General features: G+C 36.7%; 1 protein-coding gene and 1 pseudogene across 6 annotated transcripts in view; one reads left to right on the forward strand and one right to left on the reverse strand.

The window, feature by feature from the left end:
* Slc25a40 (solute carrier family 25 member 40) overlaps positions 1 to 25,437 on the forward strand; it is a 69,062-nt gene that overhangs the window by 2,357 nt on the left and 41,268 nt on the right. For 4 of the 6 annotated variants that reach the window (XR_002388673.2, XR_015448665.1, XM_004862420.4 and 1 more), the window contains exon 2: positions 23,756 to 23,824. Coding sequence is in view for 1 of the 6 variants with exons in the window: in XM_021242606.2 (XP_021098265.1) it covers positions 23,770 to 23,824 (55 nt within the window). In the remaining 5 variants the exon portion in view is untranslated. Of the gene's footprint in view, positions 1 to 23,755; positions 23,825 to 24,976; positions 24,996 to 25,437 lie in introns of all 6 variants that reach the window. The other 2 variants (XM_004862421.4, XM_013078735.3) reach the window with 1 other exon arrangement.
* Positions 18,042 to 19,407, reverse strand: LOC101702491 (protein RUFY3 pseudogene; annotated as a pseudogene).

Below are 25,437 nucleotides of genomic sequence, written 5' to 3' on the forward strand. Positions count from 1 at the left end.
CTTTCTGCAAAAAAGCAGTTGAAAAATTTTAACAATTGCATAGATACATACAATATTACCTCATAGCAATATTACACATTCTGATTTGTAACACAGGATGTTTGTCTATTTATTTAGGTCTTTAATTGGAGCGTTGTTTTGAAATTTTCATTATATTAGTCCTATACCTCCTTGATAAGTTTATTCTTGGTTGTGTGTTATTTTTGATGCTTTTGTAAATGTAATTGTTTTTAGACTTCATTTTTACATTGTTCGTTGCTAAAACAAAGATGGATGTATATATAGATACAGAAGTATAGCTGATTATTGTATGTTGATCTTGTATTTGCAACTTTACCAAATTCATTTATTGCTTTAATAACTATGCATTTTTAGTATATTATAGATATAAAATCATGTCATCTGTGAATATAGATTGCTTCATTTCAAATCTGGATGCCTTTTGTTACTGTTTATTTTTCAGTTGCCTTAGGTAGAACTTGCAGTACTATAATGTTGCAAAGACGTGAGACTGGATTTTGATTTCTTCCCTCATCCTAGGGGGAAAACTTTCAGTATTTCTCTAGTACATAAGATATTTAAGGATTTTTCATAGAGAGCCTTTCTCAGGTTGCTGAAGTTCCTTTTTCCTGCTTTGTTGTCTGTGTAATGAAAGGGTGTTGGAATTTGTTAAATGTTTTTCCTGCACCTGTTGAACTGTTGATGTACTTTTTTTCCCCTTCAGTGGTATGTTTCCATTGATTGATTTGCATATGTTGAACCAGCCTTGCATTTCTGGGCAGATCCCACTTGCTCATGATGTGTGATTGTTTCAGCATAGAGATGGATTTGGTTTACTGGTATTTTGTTGAGAAATTTTGCATCTGTATTTATAAAAGGTTTGGTCTCTAAGTTTTCTTGTGATTTCATCTGGCTTTGATATCAGGGTAATTCTGACAGTGTATTTGGAAGTGTTTTTTCCTTTATTTATTAGAAGAGTTTTAGAAGGATTGGTATTAAATCTTTTTAAAAGTTAGTAGAATTCAACTGTGAAGCTATCTGTTCTGGGCTTTTCTTGGGGTTTATTTTGATTAAATCAAAAATCTCTTTACTTCTTATAAGCTTGTTTAGATTTCCTGTTTCTTCTGGAGTCAGATTTAGTAGTTTATTTCTAGGAATTTGTCTGTTTCATCTAGGGTAATTGTTTGGTATATACTGTATATGTCCATAATACTCTCCTCTAGAAATAGTTATGTAAAACTGATAGTAATGTCCCGCTGTTATACCTGACTTTAGTAATTTAAGTTTTCTTTCTTTTCCTAGTAATCTGGCTAATAAAAGTTTGTCAATTTTGTCAATCTTTTTAAATAACAAAGTTTGGTTTCATGAATTCTCTATAGCTTTGCTATTTTGTTCTTTGTTTCATTCTTCCTCTTTTTAATTGATATTGGATTTGTTTTATTCTTTTAGAAGTTCTATAGGGAGATTATTAGTTTATTAATGAGATCTCTCATTTTTGAGGCATAGAGTGATTTATTAGATGGAGTTATAAAGTAAGAGAAAATGGGGAAGGGAGCTCAGCTAGAGGAGCTAAAGAGGGCCCAGCTCTGTAGAACCTCTTACTGGCCCCTCAACAAAAGGAAGAGGAGAACCTTAAAGGAGTATGGATGGGCTAAACTAGAGGTGGTGAACCTCTGGCATGAATGTTACTGTATTTTTCTTTTAAGACAAAAGATGTTAATGTATGAGTTGTTTTTTCTAAACTATTCAGGTTTGATTGCAGGTTTAATTGCAGTGTTGGCACTTTGCAATAAATAAGTGGGTTTTGGGTTGCAGTTTGGGCACTTGGTCTCCAAAAGGTTCACCATCACTAGGCTAGGCTCTAGTTGATCATTATGTCAGTTCTGAGTTTGAAAGTTGGCTCCAGAAGTCCTTAACACTTAATCCTGTGTCCATGAGATGATTGTTTCTGCTTGGAGCAGTCTCAGTTTTGTTGAGGCTTTGCTGGAATCCAAGGTTACTTTAGGTTTAGGTCAATAACAGAAGACTTCTGGGCGCTCATTGGTAATAAATCTTTTGTCTTGGTCTCAGTCTTAAAGGAGAATGGATAAGTTTTATAACTTTAGGGTTAAACCTAAACCTTGTATTGTGACTTTTTAGGCAGTCATTCCCTGAATGATTAACATGCCTATATGCAGACCAGAGCAAGACTGAACCCAAAGTTCTAAGGTAGAAAGGAGACAGAAAAAATGAAGATACAGCTTTGTTCTGTTCCCTCATCCATTAGGCATCTACAGGGCCAAGTGAAGATTCATTGTTTTGTATTTTTTTGTTTGAACAAAAACAGCTTTTAAGTTTCTCACTGCCTCAGAAGAAAACACAAATCATGCTTTTAATAAGAAACAAATTAATGGCCAAGAGTTTGTCCTTTGTCCCTGTGGGGGTCTCTCGCTGTGTCATTTTCTCCCCTGAGAGACTTTATCTTCCTTAATCATAAGGAGAAATGAATGAAGATCTGTCTTTCCCTCTCCCTGTCCTTCCCTGCCACCTTTTCTCCTTCCCCCCTTCTTCTCTTTTGTTATATCAAACCCAGAATGCTTTGTGGGCACAGAAGGCATCTGAAGGTGCAGGCCAGTGGTTCCTGAGTTAACTCTTTGGTGGGCTTTCTGTATTCTTTACAGGTTAAGATGCCACAGATGTGGCTAGAGATTGTAGGAATATGTCAGCTTATTTTTCCAGGACACTGTTGGTATCTCTTTCTCTGTTACTTTTTTTTAAGTAGATCTTACAACTGGCACAGTGTTTAGAGCTCCTTTTTAGGTCCAGTGTAGTTCTTTTTTTAATATTACTATCAATTATACTTTCCTGTTAGGTTATTTTAAGATCAAATTCTCCTGTTTTTTATTGTTGGCTTTTACGTCTGTAAATTTCCCCCTGAACACTGCTTTGCTACATCCTTCAAGTTTTGATGCATTATGTTTTCATTTTCTTCATCTCAAGGTATTTTAAATTTTTCATTGTAGGCCAGGGATTTAGCTCAGTGGTTCCGCCACCTGCCTTGCAAATGTGAAGTCCTCAGTTCAATCTCAGGTACCACAAAAAAAAAAAAAAATTTCATTGTAATTTCTTTGACCCATTGGTTGATTGTGAGTATATTCTTTAATTCAGCATAATTGTGAATTTTTCAAATTTCTTTTGTTCTTGGTGTCCCATTTTATTCCATTGTGGTCCAGAAAAAGATACTTTGTATTATTTTAGTCGTTCAGGTGTCAGACTGACTTTATGGCCTCACATATGGTCTTCCTTGGAGAGTATTTCATATTTATTGGGAAGAATGTATATTCTGCTGTTGTTTGATGGAGTACTCATTGTGCATCTGTTTGTTCTATTTGGTTTATAATGTTGTTCAAGTCTTCTAGTTCTTTATTTTTTGTTGAGTTCTATTATTAAAAGTGTTTTGAAATGATACTCTTCTAGACAACTTACAGTTGGGTATTTTAGAACTTCTAGTTTCTGCCTCTTAAGTGGAGAGTTTAGTATATTTATATTTGATGATATTGTTGATGAAGACTGACTTTGCCAACAGGGTATAGTTTGTTTTTTAAATTGTTTTGCCAATATCTGCTATTTAATTAGACTATCAATACATTTATGTTTAGTAAAGTAATATATAAACCTATCATTTTGCTATTTTATGCTTACCTTTCATACATATATATTTGTGTTCCACTCTTCTTTCATTACTACCTCATTTTGTTTTATTTATTTTATTTGTATTTATTTATTTATTTATTTTGGTACCGGGGATCGAACTCGGGACCTTGCGCTTGTGACGACTCAGGCCATGGAACCAACAAATCCCCAGCCCTCATTTTGTTTTAAACAGATGTTTGCGTACTATTTTAATTCCTTTGTTGATTCTTCTGTTATATTGTTTGTATTATTTTCTTAGTGGTTGCCTAGGTTGGGAAAGTTGCCACTTTTGTGTTCACTTATAAACTCCAGTTCAGATTAATCCTGATGGGAGTCAATGGCTTGTAAACATTTACGCTAATATAGTTTCATTCCTCTTACCCCTTTGTGCTGTGGTCAAACTACATGTTCGTATATTATACATCCATTAATATAGACTTATTCTATTTTATGCAGTTGCCTTTTAAAAACCAGATAGGTTAAAAAAGGAGTTACGGATAAATACTTAAATATTTAGGTGTCTTTATATTTAAGTATATTCTTACTGTTCCCAGTATTCATTCTTTCTTCATATGAGTTTAAGTTGCTGTACAATACTTTTTATTTTAGCTTGAAGGAATCCTACTATTCATTTTAGGGCAGGTAGTCTTGCTTTATCTAGGAATGTCTTAACTTTTGAATTCTAAAACATAATTTTGCTAGGTAGAGAGTTCTTGTTTGACAGTTTATTCTTTTATTTATTTTTGGTACTGGAAACTGAACTCAGGACCTTGCACTTGCAAGTCAGGCATAGTGTCACTGAGCTAAATCCCCAGCCCTATTACCACATTGTTAACCATTGTTTTATGGCCTCAGTAGTTTTGGAGTTGTTGGGTTTTTAAAAATTTTTATTTTATTGGTACATTTTAGGTATACAGTATAATGGCATTCATCATTGGAAATTTTTACCTTTACATAATCTCTCTTGGTTCTTATTTTTCCCCCTTCCCATGCCCTTTCTTCAAGCCCTCCATCCGTTCCTATTTACGAAGACTTTGTTTCCATTTTTTCATTTTCTCATATTAATTCCATTCCCTTCTTTCCTTTCCCCTACCTCTCCTACTTCCCCTTCCCCTTTGCCCTTTTTCTTCCTATTTCACATTATCTATTATACCTTTTAGTCTTCATTTGCACTTTCAGTTTCTCACACTAGAGAAACTATTCGGTATTTACACATGTGTGTCCTATTTATTTCACTTAAGAGTATCGCCTCAATGTGCATCCATTTAGCTATAAATGTCTCTAATGTCTCATTTTTTATGGCCGAGTAGTACTCCATTTTGCAAAAAAAAAACCCCACATTTTCTTTATCCAGTCTCCAGTTGATGGCCATTTGGGCTGCTTTCAAGTTGGAGTTGTTAATATTGTCAAGGATCCTTTTAATTTGATGAATAGCTTTTGTCTTGGTGCTTTCAGGATTCTCTCTTTTTGTCTGGCTTTTGGCAGTGTGATTATAATGTGTCTTTGTGTGGATCTCTTGGAATGTCAGGCTTCCTGGATGAGTAGATTTATTTCTTTCATCAGATTGAGCACATTTGAGATATTTTAGGCCATTACTGTTTCTCTCCACTTTCTGGGGTGCTTGATAATGTACCAGAGTCTCTTAGGCTCTGTTCATTTTCCTCCATTCCTTTTATTTTTCTGTTCCCAATTGATGGATGTCAATTGACCCATCTTCAGGCTTCCCGATTCTTCTTTCTGCCTGGTCATATCTGCTGTTGAACTTTGTGTTAGTCAGATTTCCATGCTTAACAAAACCCTGAGATAACAAACTTAGAAGGAGAAAGTGTTCTTTTGGCACAGTTTTGGGGATATTCACCCATGATTAGTTGGTCCCTTTTGCTTTTGGGCCTGTGATTACAAAGCACATAATGGTAGTAGCACTTGACATAACTGTTCATCTTATGGCTGGGAGGCAAAAGAGGGAAGGAAGAAAGGTCAAGAGTTCCAGTATTTTCTTTGAGGGCACACCCCCAATGCTGGAAGGCCTCCCACTGGGCCACACCTAATAAAGGTTCCACACCTTCTGTGAGCACCACAGGTTGAGGATCAAGCTTTAACAAATAAGCCTGTAGAGGACACTTTACTAAAGCATAGCACAATGCCCAAGGTTCCTAAAGGCTCAGGTCCGTCTCATAATGCAAAATATATTTAGTCTATCTCCAAAGGACTACAAAGTCTTAATTGAGTTCAGTGCTCAAAAGTCCAGGTCCCAAGTCTCCTCTGAGACTCAGGGCAAATTCAGATGTGATCCTCTGTAAAAATTTGAAAAACAAATTACATGCTTCCAAGATAAATGTGACACAGGATAAACATTTCTGTTTCAAAAGGATAGATTAGGGAAATGTAAGAGCAATTGGACCAAAGCAAGAATGAAACCCAGCAGAGTATTCAGACCCAGATCCAAGCTGCTTTTCCCTCAAAAGGCAATACTTGGAGATTAGAGTTTCTGGGAAGGAAATCAGGCTTGTTCAGGAGCCAGCCCTGAGAAGATGGAAGGGGCTATCATCCTTCAAGCTCCATCTCTAGAACCCAGGTAGCTGCAAGGAGTTTTGTAGAGGAAGAAGGGAGGTGCAGCAACACTGTCAAAAGAGTTACCTACTGTGCAGTTCTTCATCCCCCAGGGTATGTGCTCCCCCCTCCATCTGACCAGAACTGCACAACTGATTACTTTCAGCTCCTGGGGCTAGTTCCTGTATTTTCTTTAAACAGACATATTGCAAGCTATCCCTCATAGTAATTTACATGCATTGTGTTAGTTAATGCAAACTACTGTAATAAATAATGAGGGGAATTACACATTCTGTTATTTGAGGATATTCTGGGTTCTAGAAGTTTAAAGAAATGTTAGTAGATATTAACATGTCAATCATTTGAGATGTGGTATTTCTTTAAAATTTAGAATGCCAAGTAAGAGGGCATGTAACCTCCCAAAGGACAATTCACAAAAAAGCAGCTACTGTGATATAGCAAAGCAAATATGATTTACTGAGTCTCTCTTTCTGGCATTTGAGACTGTGGTGTGAATTTTCCAGAGGGCCATAAATTCGAAACATTTGTCTCTGAGCCAAAATGGTGAGGGGCAAGGGAACAGACCAAAGAACAATCAGGCAAGTCCAGCTTGGCAAGTAAATGACTTTATTAGAGCTTCCTTACACAACAGTGGATGACTTGTAGGCCGCAGCATGACCAGAGTTGCCAACCCCCTGGTGCTAGGCCTCTGGTTTCATCAGGCACTAATTACATCAGCAACAACAGGATCAAAAGCAAGAAGGGTCCTTGGGAAAAGTTGTGCGTACCCTGCTCTCAGACCATCCTTATTGGGCAACGTCACTGGTCTCAGTAATCACTTTCCAGCTGCAATGACAGATGAGCCCATTATGCTGCAGTCTGGCACACAGCCTCAACACCTAGCAGGAGCCCTCTGGACAGCTAAGCAGGAGCCCACTTCCAGATGGAACTACTGTGGCCAAGGCTCAGAGGATAATTCTGCTCTACAGGAACGCACTGTGATATGCTGTGGACTCCCACGGATGTCGTGGGATCCAGTGCACATGGGTGGGATAATGGAAGCCTCATCCTTGTGGCTTTGCTGTTTGTAGGCCTCAGGGTCACTCTCTTGTGCTGGCTGTACATGTTGCCTATGGCATCCCTTGGCAGGTATTCCATGTCCCTGGCATCTCTTGCTTCCTGGGGTCTGCATTGCTGCTTCAGCTTCACTCAAAGCTTTGTGTATCACCCTGTCAGATGCTGTGTGCAGGGACTCTCGTCTTGGCACATGCTGTCTTCCCAGGGTTTCCTTTGAAGTCCTCAAAGTCTCCATGAATGGACCCCTTAACTCCTGCCTTCTGCATGCCTGCAAGAGTAGCATTGTGTTCTTGACACCAAAGTCTGCCACTGATACAAGCTGTACTTGGGCTGGAACCATGGCCAAAGGGGCCTCTCAGTGCCTTCCCTGCTGTTGTTACTGGACAAGCAGAGGCTTTCAGGCCTCTCTTCTCAAATAAAAGAAAGTCTTTGAAGCAAATTTGTGTTTTTATTCCGTTAACTCTGAAATGTATGAGATCTTGATGCTAATCAGCTCTAGTAGACTAGTTTTGCCCTTTAGTCCATTTTCCAATAGAATCCTCATTTCTATCTGAAACCACACTTACATAACCTTTACTCTCATCCCTGTGAGCATTCTGGATTCCTGATTCCTCACTAGAATTACCCAAAAAGCTCCATTTAGAGCATTCTATCCTTTCCCTGGCCTACTTTTCCTGGCATGTCCTCAAAGCATCTTTCCTTTCCCAGTGTAAAGCATTAGGCTTGTTAGTGCACCCTCCCTGGCTGAAACCTTAAGTGTGCTCTTTTCTGGCCAGGCTACAAATTTTTTAAATGTTTGTACTCTGCTCCTTTTGCTCCTGATTCTCACTGTAAAGTTGGCTAAAATCAGCCAGTAATACTCATGACACTGCCTGAGTGATTTTCTCTCTTGAAACTTCTTCCCCCATGTAAACTAATAAATCACCTTTAGATTCAACATCCCTCAAAGTCTCAGAATTCTTTGCCACACTGTAATACAGTCCCCTAGTCCATTTTCCAACAGAATCCTCACTTCCAACTGAAACATCATCAGCATAGCCTTTACTGTCCATATGTATCAGTCAGCATTTACTAGCAGATTTAACACAAAATATACAAATATATATGAATTTACAAGATTGGGTTCCAATGGCCACTTACAGAGTTGGATGAGAATGAGTCCAGAGGGTATGTCTGCACACTGGAGAGCAAAGAACTTAGTCAAAAATTGGGAGCTCACTGCAGTGTCCTGTGTGAGTCTGTATCAGGAGGCCAATGAGCCTGCAATGGAAAGCTGAAGATGAAAGCCCAAAGTATCTGCACTGTGACGTCCAGGGTGAAGGTGAAGACTGGAGCTCCTCCAAAGAAAGAAAAGCAGATCCAAGCAGGTCCGTTCTTCCTTCATTTCCTCTTTATACCATGCAGGTAATGAGCTGCCCTAGGGTGGGTCTTCTACACCATGGAATTGCCGAGCAGATTTAGTTAAGCTTCTCTTAGCTAAACTTCTCAAGTTGACACACTCTACCAACCATCAGACCATATTTCTATTAACATTCTAGTCTTTTGAGCCCTCTCCAGAATGTACTTTAATGCTTATAGCAATCTAAGCTTTCTCTAGCCTGCTTCTCCAAACCTTTCCAGTCTCTTCCTGCAAACCAGTTCTAAAGGCCTTTTCACATCATCAGGTAGTCACAGCAATGCTACTACCCCACACTTCTTGGTACCAATTTCCTGTGTGAACTTTCTGTTACTGTGATAGATGCCTGAGATAACCAGCTTTATAAAGAGAAAACGGTTGATTTTGACTCATAGTTTTGGAAGTTTCAGTTCATGATTTGTTGACCCCATTGCTTTGCGACCTGTCGTAAGGCAGCATGTTAATGACAGTAGCATGTGGCAAAACCACCTCATGGCCAGGATGCAAAAGAGAGGAAGAGGAAGGGTTATAGACCCAGTATTCCTATCAAGGGCATGCCCCAGTGACTGGAAGACTCTCCACCATTTAAAGGTTCCACCACCCTCTAAGAGCACCACAAGCTGACCAATCATTTAACATATGAGCCTGTGGCATTTTTAAGTGATAATATGACATGAGAACATATATTTGAAACTATTTTGAAACCATCCTGTAAGAGGTACATTATTCTTGTTTGATTTATTTCTTCCACTTGCTCTTTTATTCCCTACTGGAAGTTCTTCTTTGTTTTCCTATTCAGTTGTGACTTCAAGAGTATCAACAGTTAGTTGGGTTCACTCTTTGAAAACCTGATTTCCTTAGCTCTTGTGCCAGTAGTGTGGCATGTGAATGGCTGTTCAACTTGGTGTGTCTGTGGGGAATGGGTGCTGGAGAATCTTACCCAGCCATCGTGTTGCTCCACTCCTTTGTCCGGTTTCTTTTACTTGGCATAATTGATTTATAGTTCATTTCTATTGTTGCATGTATCAATAGATACTTTCTTTTCATAACTGTGTAGTTCATTTTATACACATACAAGTTTGTTACCGTTTTTCAGCTGAGAGTCATTTGAGTTGTTTACAGTTTGAATAATTATGAATAAAGAGCCTGTAAGTATTTGTGTACAATTATTTGTATAAATATGAATTTCTCATTTAACTCAGCTAAATAATACATAGAACTGGTACTGTTGTGTTATATGATAGGTTTTTAAAATTTTTTACACTCTTTACATTAACATTGTGCATACTCTATCATATCAAAAGTAAGCAGATAACATTGGTACAAGACCTTTTACTACACTACCAGATTTATTCATTTTTATGAGTGTTTTCCACTGGTATTTTTATGTTATAGGATCTAGACTGGTATCCATATTGAACTTAGTTGCCCTATCTCTTCTGTCTTTTTTTTTTCTTTTTTTTTTCTCTTCTGTGTTTAATGCATGATGGTTACTTAGTCATTCTTGCTGAGTTTTTCTACCATGAAAGTAATATTTTTACCTTTGTAATTAATAAATTTTTTGTAATTTGTAGGTAGAGATACTTTGAGATATGCAAATATCTTCTTTCTCTTCACATTAATGTTGGCATCCTCAAGTAGATCTTCTTACTCATTGGTGGATTCTTAGTACTATTATTGAAGTACTTATTATTGTTGTTAATGGTTATTTTCTATTTTCCTCATTCATTGATAGAAATTCTTTCTAAGGAAGAACTGTTTTCCCCAATTATTTATTTCAATTATTTATTTCTATCAATATCTACTCATACTCTTTTTCTGTCATTGGTTTTAATCCGAAATGATTGTTTTTGTTTTTTATTCTAACATTTTGCTGGCCACTAGCAGCAAAATTTTAGCATCCTTGTTCTTGAGCTTTTTTCTACCACCATACTGTCACCCATTTAAAATCATTTCTTTATTTTTTAGCACTATGTAATGCTCCACACTCATCTTTTCTTTTTCTTTTTGAATTTTAGGCCAGAATTATTAAATTTATTTTCCCTTAGTACTTTTAAACTTTAGCTTCACCAAGTAACAGGCCAGCCTTATGGAATAACAAGCACTTTCTCAGGCTTGAGACCATTTTAGGAGATAAATTTTACTAAATAACATGGTCCAGGATATAGATATCCCAGAATTCTAAACTGGTTACAAAATTATATCTTCTTAGCTGTTAGTTAGACTCAAACAATCTAGAAACTTATAACAAAATCAAAATAGGATATACCATTTCTTTAGTTCCCTTGCTAAATGTACTCTCTCCTTTTCACACAGCATTTGTTACTCAAAAATGTTTTGAGTATTGTCCTTTTCAAAAAACCTGTTTACCATCTTTGATTCTTGGTTTAGAATAAGGAATTTCTTATTCAGGAGCAAGTTAATAAATAATGAGCTAACTGTTTTCAGCCATCAACAAATTAAACTTGTTTACTCTATACCTAACTTAGCTTTGATTTAATCAGTACTTCCTGTTTGTAAAAGAAGACGTCCATGTTTAAAACAATTTCCATCATGACTTGGAGAAACTGGGGAAGAGCTCTTCATCATTTGTTTTCTAGTAGGGATTCTGAAAAGGCAGATTCTTACTTTTTTTATTTTTCTTTTTAAAAATTAATTTTCTTCGTACATTTTAGGTATACAATGTAATGGCATTCATCATTGGAAATTTGCACCTTTACATAATCTCTCTTGGTTCTTATTTTTTCCCCCATTCCGCTGCCCTTCCTTCAACCCATCCATCCCTCAATATTTACAAAGACTTTGTTTCCATTTTTTCATTTTCTCATATTGATTCCATTCCCTTCTTTCCTTTCCCCTACCCCTCCCACTTCCCGTTCCCCTTTGCCCCTTTCCTTCCTATTTCACATTATCTATTATACCTTTTAGTCCTTACTTACACTTTCAGTTTCTTACACTAGAGAAACTATTCGGTATTTACACATGTGTGTCCTATTTATTTCATTTAAGAGTATCGCCTCAATGTGCATCCATTTAGCTATAAATATCTCTACTTTCTCATTTTTTATGGTTGAGTAGTACTCCATTTTATTTAAAAAACCACACTTTCTTTATCCAGTCTTCAGTTGATGGGCACTTGGGCTGTTTCCAAGTTTTAGTTGTTACAAACTATGCTGCTATGAACATGTGTGCACATATATTTCTGTGGTATGATTCTCTTAATTCTTTGGGGAAGATACCCAGCAGGGGAATATCTGGGTCAAATGGAACTTCCAGTCCTAGTTTTTTGAGGTATCTCCATACTGATTTCCACAGTGGTTCCACCAGTCTACACTCCCACCAGCAATGGAGCAGTGTTCCTCTTTCCCCACAGCCCCACCAGCATTTGTTATTGGTTGATTTCATGATAGCAGCCATTCTTTCTGGGCTGAGGTGGAATCTCAGCATTGTTTTCATCTGCATCTCTCGAATGACCAGTGATGTTATTTTTTTCATATGTTTATTTGCTATTTCTACTTCTTTGTCTGAGAAATGTGTATTCATTTCAGATGCCCATTTTTTGATTGGGTCTTTAAATTTGGGAGGTCTGATTTTTTCAAATTCTTTATAGATTCTAGATAGTAGACCTTTGAGGAACAGCAGGTGAAAATTTTTTTCCACATATTGGGTTGTCTCTTCACACTGCTGCTGGTTTCTCTTGCTGTGCAGAAGCTTTTTAGTAAGAAGAGATCCCACTTGTTGATTGTGCTAGTTCATGGGCAACTGAGGTTTTTTTCATAAAATCTTTTCCTACACCAATGTCTTCCAAGAGTTCTACCTAACCTCAGTTCCAGCTGGTTCAGCGTTTTGGTTTTAATATTTAGATCTTTAATCCATTTTGATTTTAGTTTAGTGCATGGTGAGAGATATAGGTCTAGTTTTAATTTGTGGCAAGTTGAAATCCAATTTTTCCAGCACTATTTATTAAAGAGGCTGTCTCCACCAAAAGTCTTCTAGACTTAATAACCAAATTCAGTAAAGTAGCTGGATAGATGGTCAATACACAGAAATCAATAACTTTCCTCTGCACAAACAACAGACTCACTGAGAGAGAAATAGGGCAAACAATTCCTTTCACAATTGCATACAAAAAAGTGAAATACCTAGGAATTAACCTAACAAAAGAAATCAAAGACCTCTTGTCTGAAAACTATAGCACTCTGCAAAGAGAGATTGAAGATGATATGAGAAAATGGAGAGCACCAGGAAGGAAGCTCCCCCACCGCCATCCCATGCTTCTAGGGCAGAGAAGCTGAGTCAGTCCCATCACCCAAAAGGAATCTCCCCTGCTGCCATCCCAAACTCCTAGGGCAGAGAAGGTGAGCCACTTGAGCGTCAGAAGCAACCTCCCCCCCTCCCGGTGGAAATGAGAAGACAGGTAAACAAGCCTCAAAAAGGACTTCTGGATCACCTATAGCAACCGCAAAGGGAAACGAGATGGAACAATCTGATACTCAACCACATGGTCTCTCTGAACTGGCAACGAAAGAGGATCTGGGAGAAATGAAATCAGAAATACTCAGATAACAGCAAAGATTGTGCTCATAGTGCAAGACATGATTAATAAATCTAGAGAGGACACAAATAAAAAAAAAATTGAGGATCTGAGGAACATGATGGAATCCCAATATAGGAAACAAATGGAATCCATACAACAGATGCAAACAGATTTCCAGATTAAAAACTCCATCGAAATACTGCACAGCAGAATGAACCAATCTGAGGATAGAATCTCACATATAGAAGTTAAGATTGCAATTAGTGACCAGGAAAAAAAATTGCTTTAAAATTGTAAAGGAACACAAGAAATCAATCCAGCAGCTGCTAGACGATGCAAAGAAAAATAACATAAGACTTATTGGAGTCAATGAAGAAACAGGAGACAGTGCAGATGACATAAAAAAACTGTTCACAGAAGTGATGGCAGAAAACTTCCCAAGGAGGAGAAAAAAACTTGACATACAGATAAGTGAGGCATATAGGACTCCAGCTAGCCTTGATTAAAAAAAATCTACACATAGGCATATAATAGTTAGGATTCCAGAAATCCAACAGAAGAATAAAATTCTACAAGCAGTGAGAGAAAAGAAACAAATCATATACAAAGGAAAGCCCATCAGTATCACAGCAGACGTCTCCATGCAAACCCTCAAGGCAAGAAGAGCTTGGACTGATGTATTTCAAGCCCTAAAGGAAAACAGCCTCCAACCCAGATTGATGTACCCTGCAAAATTATCTTTCAAAATTGATGGAGAAATAAGATACTTTCATGATAAAGAGCACCTCAGGAACTTCATGAATATCAAACCGGCACTCCAAAAAATTTTAGACAATATCCTAGGAAAAGATGAGGATCACAATGCCAGGAAACCCAGCAGAATGAATCCATTGGGTGTGACAAATTAAACCCAAAGGGGGAGAATCCAACAAAAAGAAAAAGTCATGACAAGGCTTTTAAAACTTTTAACTTCATCTCCCTAATGAGTGTATAATTCAATCTTGTTATTGTACTGATTAGTATTTTTCTGATTCTAGTGTTGCACACCTTTCCTTGTGCTATACTGGCTATTTATCATCCTCTTATGTCTACTTTTTAATTGGGTTGTCTATTAATGAGCTGTAAGAACTCTTTATATATTCTGGTCATAGGTTATATGCGTTGTAAATATGGTCTGTTTAAGGTCTACTTTTCATTTTAATGATGTCATTTGAAGTTCTAAATTTTGATGGAATCTCATCAATTTTTTTGTTTTATACATCATGTCTTTTGTATCCTAGGTAGTTCTTGCCTACCCTGAATTCATAAACATTTTCCCTTATAATTTCTCCTTCAAGTTTTATAGTTATAGTCTTTCATATTTCAGTTCATAGATCCTTTCAAGTTATTTTTATATATGGAAATAAATGGTTGAGGTTCATTTTTTATATACAGATACCAGGTGTTCTAGTGCCGTTTTGCTGAAAACACTATCTCTTCCTCGGCTCTTGAATTGAGTTTATATTCTATAAAATGCTAATGTTAAATAATCTTTCAAAACTCAGTGGACCATATATGTTTGGTTCTGTTTCTAGATTCTCTGTTTTATTTCAATGATCTATATGTCTTTCCTTACACCAACACTGCCTTGATTACTGTAGCTTTAGAAGAAGTCTTAAAATTAGGTACTAAACATCTTCCAACACTGTTTTTTTAACTTTTCTAGGTCCTTTGTACTCCTACATAACTTTTAAATTTCAATATCCAGTTCTTCATTTATAGGAAGTATACACAGACCTGAATTTTTATATATACCTTGTGTTTTCTAATCCTGCTAAATTCAAGTACAAGTTCCAGGGGCTCCTAGAGATTTCTTAGTATTTTCTCTGTAGATGATCATTTCATCTACATATAAAGATTTTTCTTCTGCCATGCCAATCCTATCCTAGTTGTGTCATTTTATTGGCAGACTATTTTGGTGGGGACTAGGTTTCAAAGTTTAATGGACAGATAAAGAGTAAGCATATCTGCCCTTGTTCCCCACCTTAAGGAGAAAGCGTTGTATCTTCTCCATTCACACAAGGTGTTCTTGCTTGAAGTATGGAGTACATGTCTTTAGTTTGTTGAGAAGTTTCTGTTCTACTACTAGTCTCCTGCTAGCTTTTACCATGAACAGCTGTAGAATTTAGTCCAATACTTTTTCTCCAACTCGTGATAGGATCATATGGCTTTTTCCTTTCCTCTGTTAAAATGATGACTTTTGGGGATGGATCTTCCAATGCTGAACCAACACTGCCATCCCTATAACAAAACCACTTTCTACATACTGCCAGATCTGACTTCTAATAGTTTGTTTTGTTAAACAAATTTCTATCTATGTTCATACTTTTTTCTTCTATTATCTTTATCCAGTTTTAGGATTAGCACAATGTTGAGTTCCTAAAATGAGGGGAGAAGTGTTCCTTCTTTTTTCTACTTTAAATGTTTGATATAATTTATCAGTTAAAATGTATATGAGCCTGCTGTTGTCATATAGGTAGGTTTTCAAGCTAGGAATATACTTTAATAGGTGGTATTCAAATTTTATATTTCCTCCAGAGTTAGTTTCATTAATTTGTCTTCCAAGGTACTTCTTAGAAGTTGTCAAATTTATTCCAAAAAAGATTTTTATAATATGCTTTCTATATCCTTTTAAATTGTGTGAAATCTGTGGCAATGTCTCCTAGATCTTGATATTGTAATTTAAAAAATGTATAATTGATATTGTGTAACAGGAAGAAAAGGTCTAAAGGAGCAGGGGAAGTGGGAAGGGAAGGGGAAAGGAAAAAAGGGAAAAGAAAAAATATGAGAAAAGGAAAAAAATGGAAACAAAGTCTTTGCAAATAGGGAAGGGTGAAGAGGGTGAAGGGAGGGCAAGGGAAGGGGAAAAAAAAATAAGAGCCAAGATACTCATGTAATGGTACAAGAACGCAATGATGAGTGTAACTGTATTTTATACCTAAAATGTACCAGTAAACTGAATGGGAAAAAACAAAAAAAAGAAAGTGGAAAGGCATCCATTGCTCCTGGGTGGGAAGAACCAATATAGTGAAAATGGCCATACTTCCAAAACTGCTATATAGATTCAATGCACTCCCAATTGAAGTTCCAGCAGCATACTTCAAGGACTTTGAGAAAACAATTCAAAAATTCATTTGGAACAAAAAGAGACCTAGAATAGCAAAAGCAATTTCAGGCAACAGAGACAAGGCAGGGTTTATCACAACCCCCAACTTGAAAGTATACTACAAAGCTACTGTGATAAAAATAGCACAGTACTGGCAAAGAAACAGACCGGAGGACCAGTGGAACAGATTAGAAGATGCAGAAACAATTCCTGACACACTCAGCCACCTCATCTTTGACAAAGGAGCCGAACACCCTCATGAAGAAAGATAGCCTCTTTAATAAATGGTGCAGATTCTTACTTTTGAAGACATAAAGTAGAAAAATAACAAATGTTCTTTTATAGTTCTGCTAATGAAAACACTTGTAAGACAAGAGTAGAAAATCTGGTCAGTCGTGGTAGTATATTACAATATTTTTAATACATTCAGTTGTATATTATTCTCTTTTTCCTGAGTTTGGTTTCAGTTTGATAGAGGTACTTTAAAGAAGAGGCAGTCAGTAGGAATGAAGAGGAAACAATGTTTATGTCTGCCAGCACCTGGGAAAATAGGCAGCGACTGTGATTTTTGATCTCACCTTTTACCTTTCTCTGCTCCAAATGCAATAGAGAAACATGATCTTTTTTTTTCTGTCCCCTCCCCCTGTGGTACAAGGGGAGAGTACCCAGTGTCTCCTACATGCTACAAAAGTGCTTTACCACTAAGCTACATTTCCAGCCCTTTTCTTTTTGTTCTTATATGTTTGGACTCTCGTATTATATCAACCCCAAAATTATCACTGTTCTTAAAAATAAGTAGCCCTTCCAAGATATGCCTTAAAATAAACCCTTCAGGTGGGTTTGCTGTGATACAGAGAAGAAAGGCTGAACAAGTACCTTTTATTTATATAGGCATCAGGGGAAATGAGCAGAATTTCCAGCAACCCCAAAGCTGCCTTTTCTGTCTGGACATGATTTACTTACATCATTCCTATCAGCTCTCCAGTTGATTCTAAGGTCTGGGCTTTAGGGGGACCTGACACCAGGTCCTGATGTTCTGGTCCAGGTCTTGCCCTCCAGTCTTACGAGGGGCTGGTGAAATATTGATTCATCAGCTGTTTGTGACAGATTCCAAACTTGCTCAGGCTTGAAGGAAGAGACAGTTCACTTGCTCAACAGCCATCACAGAAGGTTCCTCAACAGTTCTTGTTTTTCTTTGTCAGGCTGCCATCTTCCTGGCACAGCTGATACACTTGTGGCTTTTCACAGAGCAGCAACTGATGCTGTTCATGTTTAGAGCGAGACTGTAGCCTGTGGTTTTCTTCCAGGAGCTTTGTGTTTCCCATTTGCCTTGGGTTCTGGCCTCAGGGAACCTTTCCTGGCTTGCTGCTCATTGTTCTGTAACCTTTCTTGTTCCTGTTTAGTTCTAATTTAAGCTGGTTTTGCTGCCTAGTGAGTTCCTCCACTTCGAGCTGCAGACTGTTTATCTTGTCCCTGGATTCCTGTTAGAAAAGCTGGTTGTCCACTGTAGCAGACTGGTGGGCTCAACTCAGCCTGACAGTCTTTGCTCCAGTTGTTTAATGGAAGCAGCCATCTGATTAGTGTTCTCTTCCAAGTGAGTGGTTAGTTCACCTTTCTCTTTTACCCCTAAGTCTTAACTATGCAGCTTAAAGGCAAGTACATGCTTGAGGGCCCTGATATCATGCAGATGCTGCATCAGAGACACCAGGGCCTCCTGCTTCTCACAGACAGCCTTCTCCAGCATCTTCTTGGCCAGTTCTATTTTCTATCTCATGCTGATCTGGATCTCTAGTTCTTTTTCAACGTCCAGTTACAGTTGTGTCTTCTCCTTGAAATGCTTTATTGCTTCAGTTACCACTTGCTCTTCCTCAGTTCCGCCTTTCTTAGGACCCTTCCGATTGGTTTCCATTTCTTCTTGCAAGGTAATGATCCTGTTTAGAAGTACAAGCTCTTCTGTCAGTTTCGTGTTGGATTTTTCTAATGCATCTACTTTTGCTTGAAGATTATTTACAGTAGTATTCAGATGTCTGTTGAGTTCTTCTACACAGTTCTTCTGGTCCAGAATTGCAGTAATCTGACCATCCCTTTAACTATTGTTACTAATGTTTTCATCCTTGAGATCCATGGAAAAGTCTCCACTTCCATCCAGAGAGTTCACATTTTCTCCTTTCATACAGAAATTAGCATTAATGACATTCAGACCCACCAATAGACTTGGTTCATAGAATTCACCGAGGAGTTCCTTTTTATTTATCAAAGCTTTTGTATATTCTGAAAGTTTCTTTGTATTAATGCCAAAGAAGCCAGGTTCTTCCTCTGTCTACTGGTGTCTTCAGTCCTGGAAGATGTTTAACACTTGCTGTTATGTCTGCACCTTCTGATACAAGTTTTTCTACCTGTTCTAGAGGCTCCCGGAGGGATTTATTTTGTCCAAGAAAAGTTTTCTTGACTTTCAAGCCATGTTCAGTGTTCTGTCAGCAGGAAAAATTATTGGAGGGTCACATATAGTCTGGAGTCCTCCCCAGGTTCAGAGCCGATTCAGTCAAGCCTTTGGTTTTTAGCTCAGCCATGTTCATTAAGTTTATAAGTTATTTAGCCATGACATAATTAGGATGGTGCTAGCTGTTGTTGCCATCCCCAGGTTAGCTCAGCAACAGGAAGGGGAGTGGGGAGCCTGGCATTAATAGCATCTTCTGGGCATGCTGCAGCTGTGGTGGTGGTTGAGCTGCAAAGCCCACACCTCCATCACCTGGGTAAAGCAGAAAGAAGAGGGCAGCTACCTGTGTGCTCGGTTCTGAGCTCAGGTTGTTTGAGGCAGTGGTGGCCCGCCTTGTGTTCCTAATCATCCTCCTCAACAATCTCCCTGCTGCAACTTCCCATGCCTGGCAGGTGGCGGCAGGGACTCAATGAAGCTCTCAGTCCTGTGCCACCAGCTCTACCTAGCACTGTGGCTTATGAAAGGGGCACAGAGTAACAGTGAGAACACACTGCCTGGTCTCTGTCTGGCCACCAGCACCTGTCCTCTGTCATTCTCGCGCACTCCTTAACTTTTATTTTTCCTGTGCTACACCTGGTATAAACCATTTCTCCAAGAGACTGTGTGTGGTTCTTTTCATTAAAGGAAGGAAAATCATTTTTCAGGCAATACGTATGTATGTATGTTACTGCTGGGGTTTCTTGCCTCTATACCTTTTCGGCAGACAGCTCTTAAATAAATATCCACACATACATATGTGTGTAGTTCATGTATTTATATGCATCTGTACTTTATGTCTGTTTCTACCTATCTATATTTATTTGAAAGCTATGAGTTCAGTTGGGCACTGTGACACACACCTGTAATCCCACTGGCTTGGCAGGCTAAGGTAGGAGGATTGCCAAGTTCAAGGGTGGCCTGTGCAACCTAGTAAGACCCTGTGTCTCAAAATAAGAGGGGCTGGGATTCAATCCCCCAGTGCCACAAAAAAAATTAAAAAAAAAAAAGCAAGCTGTGAATTCATAGTGACACTTCTTTTTAAATCCAATGCCATGGGACAGGATTTATTCTGGTCTTCTTTTCCTTATTTGTGTCTTTCTGTGACAGCAAGAAACCTGACTATCATTATCTACCATGTATTTCCTTACTTGATCAACCTTATACACATATAAGAAATGAACAAAGTCTTTTCTGAAGTGTTCATGCTGTATAGCATTCCTATCAGGAATTTATGAAAATTATAGATGTGTTGCACTTTTGGCAGTTCTTGGAGTTGCCTACACTTGTATTAAGTCATTCTAATTGCCTCTTGTCCTCTTCTTGGCTAACATCAAGTGTAAGTCATTCTAATACATAGGTACTGTTATCTCATTATGGTTTAGTTTGAGCTCCATGATTAGTGATATTGAGTATCTTTTCATATGCCTATCATCTGAATAATTCTTTTCATAAAGTGTCTATTCATATCTGTTACCCATTAACAATTGAGTTATTTTTTATTGAAAAGATGCATAATATCATTATTTCTTAGGAAAATGCAAAGTAACACCACACTCACAGCTTGCTTCCAAATTCCTGAAGGTGTACTTCTCTTTTTTCTTTTCCAAGTTGTTATTTTTCTGTGTCTGAATTCCATATCTCAGAGAGGGTGAATTTTGGTGCTGCTCACCACTGTGTCATCTTCATTCTCTAATTAATTGTATATTTCAAAATAGCTAGTACATAGAATTGTGAATATTCCCAGCACACACACACAAAACAAACAGTAAGCACTTAAATTTATAGATATTTTAATTATCCCAATCTGATCATTATCCTTTGTGTGCTTGGATGGACATATCATAGTATACCCCATAAATATGTACAAGTATGTACCAATTTAAAAAAATGAAGGAAATAATTCTACGTAGATTAAATACTTAAATTTGCTAATATTTATCAAAACTAAAATTTTAGGGAAGAAATATAAATAAGGATCTCTTAAATCTTTCAGCAGGGAAAGATTAAGACTCAAGGGAATTGTGCTCAGTGGAAAAAATGATAAATTTGGCTATAATAAAATTAAGAATTTTGACCCGTGCCTTAAATCATACAAGCTCTCAATGGGTAATGACTTAAACATTAGACTTGAAACTGTAAGACTGCTAGAAGAACATGTAAGAGAAAAGAATAATAAAAATGGTCTTCATAGTGATTTCTTGGATATGAGATCATAAAGCACAGCAAATGAACAAAAATAAACAAGTAGGATTACATCAAGGTAAAATGGTGTTGTAAAGCAAAGGAAACAAGTAAGTGAAAATGCAACTTAGGGAACAGGAGAAAATTTTTGAAAACTATATACTTTTTAAAGGGTTAATACCCAAAATATATAAAGAATTCAGATAACTTAGTAACAAATCAATTACTTGACTAAAGAGTGGGTAAAAGGTTTAAACAGACATATCTTAGAAGAAGCATGCAAAGGGCCAGCAGGTATCTGAAAAGATGTTCAACATTACTAATCATCACATGCAAATTAAAACTTCAATTAAATCATCTCACATCTGTTTAGAAAGCCATTATTTAAAAAATAAATAAACAAAATGTGTGCTGATAAGGAAGTTGTTATAGTTTGGATCTTGAATGTTCTCCAAAGATCCACATTAAAGCCTTGGCCACCAACCTTTGGCACTGTTAGGAGATTGTGGAACCTTTAGGATTTGGGGCCTAGTGGAAGAGATTTAGGTCATTGAGAATGTGCCATTGAAGGGAATATTGGAATTCCTGCTTCTTCTCTTTCATTTTGCATCCTGGATGTCCTGCTATGGACAGATTTCTTTTCCATGTGCTCCCACCATGATGTACTGTGCCACCACAAGCACAAAGCAGTGAATCCAAGTGACCATGGACTGAAACCTCTGAAACTGTGAGCCAAAATAAACTTTTCCTCCTCATAAGTTACAAGTGTTTTGTCATAGTGGTAACAGCTGACTAAAACAGACATGGAGGAATTGGAACACTTGTAAACTTATTGTGGGAATGTAAAATGGTATAGCTGCTATGGAAAACAGTATAAAGGTGCCTCTGAAAATTAAAAATTTTACTGTGTAATCCAGCAGTCCTACTTCTTATTTTGCGATTGTGAGGCAGGCGCGGTGCCACTGAGCTAAATCCCTGGCCCCCAGCAGTCCTACTTCTAAGTTTGCATTCAAAAGAACTGAAAATAGAATCTCAAAGAGATAATTTCACTGCCACATGCATTGCATTATTCTTAATAACCAAAAGGTAGAAACTGTCTTAAGTGTACAGTGATAGATAAGTGGATAAAGAAAATTATGTGTGTGCATGCATGTGTGCATGTGTGCATGCCTGTGTGTATGTGTGTCGGAATGTTTTCAGCCTTAAAGTAGGAAATACTGTTTGTCTGTTAGCTTGTTGATGAACTTGGAGCACATTATGTTAAGTGGAATAAGCCAGTTCTAAAAGTATTACATTGCATGATTCTAATTATGACATATTTAATGTAATTAAACTCATAGAAGCAGAAACCATAAGGGTGATTGCCAGGGCTTGGATGGAAAAGAAAATGGGCAGTTGTTGTTTAATAGGTATACAACTTTAAGTCACAGAAGATGAAAATATTCTAGATATTTTCAGTAGAAGAGGGTGTATACTTAAGAATTTTTTGTGGGATATTTCATGTTATATGACTTTAGCACCAAAAGAAAAGAACTCAAAACTTTGCATCATCAAAATATCCTTTTAAAAAAACAGAAAGACAGTTGACTAGAATAAGACACAGTTTCTACAAGCTAATGAAAATATGCAGAGATATTTAGCATCAGCGTAGATCAGGGGAAGATAAATCACGACTATAATGAAATAACATCTTACTTTCCATTGGGAAATATTAAGATTTTTGATACTACTAAGTAGATGTTGTTCTATCTTCTGCCTTACCCTCATCCTTTTACTAAAGCTTTTCCATTGATCTCTTGACTGAGTGGAGGTGTAACAAACCATTAAAACTAATTTAAGAATATAGAAGCAGAATAGTTAATAGAAAAAAGAAATTTCATGGGGAGTTGAGGGAGGATTTCTTTATCAAATGCTCTAAGAATTCAGGAAAGCCAAAAGAATAAATTTGTTACAGTGGTCTCTCCCACTGTACTGTGTGTTCTCTGAATAAGGGATAGTACCTGGCACATGGAAGAGTAGAAAAATGAAAAGAAGAAAGGTAAAGTAGGTTGACAAGGATGGAGAGTGTTTAAAGCAGTGGGAAAAAATGAGTTCTAAATAATACACTAAGGGGATCATTTCCCCTTTTTTGTTCATATACTCCTAAATATATTTTTATATTTTGCCTTTTTTCATGTTATTCTCCAGATAAATCAGGAAGGAGGTTCATGTTTCAAATCTCATAAGTAGATAAATGTTATGATTTTTAGGAGACTGTTGAGGCAGTTTCTCTAAAATAACATATAAATAACAACAAAAGACCAATAACTTTTTAAAAGTTACTTCTGAATTTCTGGCTTGTTTCCCTTACATTTTAAGTAATTCTGAGAAATAAATCAGGTTATTTTGTTTTTGTTTTTTCTTTAATTTCAGGTGAACATATTTAGGTTGCAGCTTTACTGGGATAGGTTTCAACATAAAGCACTCTTCAGGCTTTTAATTATTCCAGAGAAGTGTATCGGTACGCTAGTGTGTGCATGTTATTTTCCTACTTGAAAGAACTGTGTTCATATAGATGAATATTAGAAGAATATTCTTAGACTTGAAGAATCTGTGTACATTTCAGGAATTAAAATTCCTGTGAATTGAAAGTTAGATTTAAAGTTTTTATATACTCCTTTTAGACTTATCCCTTTCCTATGTGAAAAGGTGAGGCAATTAATTTTAATTTTTTCATTACAGGATTTCAGTTACTGATGTTACAAACAATAAAATATTGGAGCATAGAATTAAGGAAAAAACATAAACTAGGTAAGTACATAATGAAAATGCCAAGAAATAATAGATTATCATTTGTTTTTATAAAGGACATTATTGATATAACTGAAAAAACTAGAATATGAACTATATTTGGTCAAAATTGTTTCCTGAATTGCTAATTGTACTGTGTTTATATAAGAAAATATATTGAAGTATTTAGAGTGAAGGAGCATGATATATGAAATCTACTTTTTTTTTTTTGGTACCAGGGATCGAACTCAGGACCTTGAGCTTGTGAGGCAGTTGGGGTGCCACCGAGCTAAATCCCTGGCCCCTATGCAATCTACTTTCAAGGGCTCAGAGAAAAATGATAAGAAATAGGAAGTGTTTGGTAAACATGTGGATCAGTAGGAACACATATGTTGCCGGTGGAAGTATAAATTATTCTAATTTTTCTGGAAAGATTTTGTCAATTTTTATCAAGTTTTTACATAGTATGGCCCATCAATCTTTTTTTTTTTCATTAAGTTTATTGGTACATTTTAGGTATGCAATACAGTTACATTCGTCATTGGGATCTTGTACCTTTTCATGAATATCTTGGTTCTTATTTTTTCCCCATTCCCCTGCCCTCCCTTCACCCCTTCCACCCTTCCCTATTTACAAAGACTTTTATTTCCATTTTTTTCCTTTTCTCATATTTTTTTCTTTTCCCTTCTTTCCCTTCCCATACGCCTTCCACTTCCCCTATTCCTTTAGACTTTTTCTTGCTGTTACACAATATCAATTATATATTTTGATCCTTATTTACACTTTTACTTTTTCTTTTTTTTTTTTTTTCTTGTTTTTCTTTTGGTACCAGGGATCAAACTCGGGACCTTGCCCTTGCTAGGCAGGCAGCGGAACCACTGAGCTAAATCCCCGGCCCTAGTTTTTCAGTCTTAATTTCTCAGAGTAATTGTAGGAAGATTCAGAAAGATTTATGAATAAGGCTGTTATATCAAAATGTTTTACAGTTGAGAAATTGGCAACGACTTAAGTATCTAAAAGATGATACTGTTTAAATACAAATAGAATTAAACCTGTGCAAGCAAGCATTAAAAATAATATATATTGGCATAATGTCTATACTGTATATTCATAAGTATCAAAGCAGGCTACTAAACAAGAATGTATGATGTTAAACCTGTTTTTGTTTTTCAGGAAAGTGGCACGTACACAGGTACATGAATGTATGCTATGTTTGTTTAATGTATTTAGTTAAATACAATCTGTGACCACACACACACAAACATACACACACAAACGTGCACACACACTTATATGCATGTGTATACAAAGATATTTGGTAAGCTGATAACTTTTCCAGTGAGTATTTTTAGATTAGTGAGTTTACAGTGTAATTTTTATACAGTATTGTCTGAATTTTTATTCAGTATTTTCTGACTTAAAAAATATATGTTGTTTTTCTCATCAAATTTTTGTAAGATACTGCTTCTTATTAAGGTTCTGTGTTTTTATTTTATTTTATACCCATGCAACAACTTTTGCTATGCAATTAAAATAGTGCTATATTTAATGATATTCTACTAGATTACAGAAGGTATCTGAGTAGTATTCATGAGGCGTCTGAATTTATAGATTCTGTGACTGGTTGGTCAGCT

The sequence above is a fragment of the Heterocephalus glaber genome, unplaced genomic scaffold, assembly GCF_053883595.1.
Source record: "Heterocephalus glaber isolate CG9 unplaced genomic scaffold, H.glaber_assembly_v1.0 deba00000546, whole genome shotgun sequence".
Lineage (NCBI taxonomy): Eukaryota > Metazoa > Chordata > Mammalia > Rodentia > Bathyergidae > Heterocephalus > Heterocephalus glaber.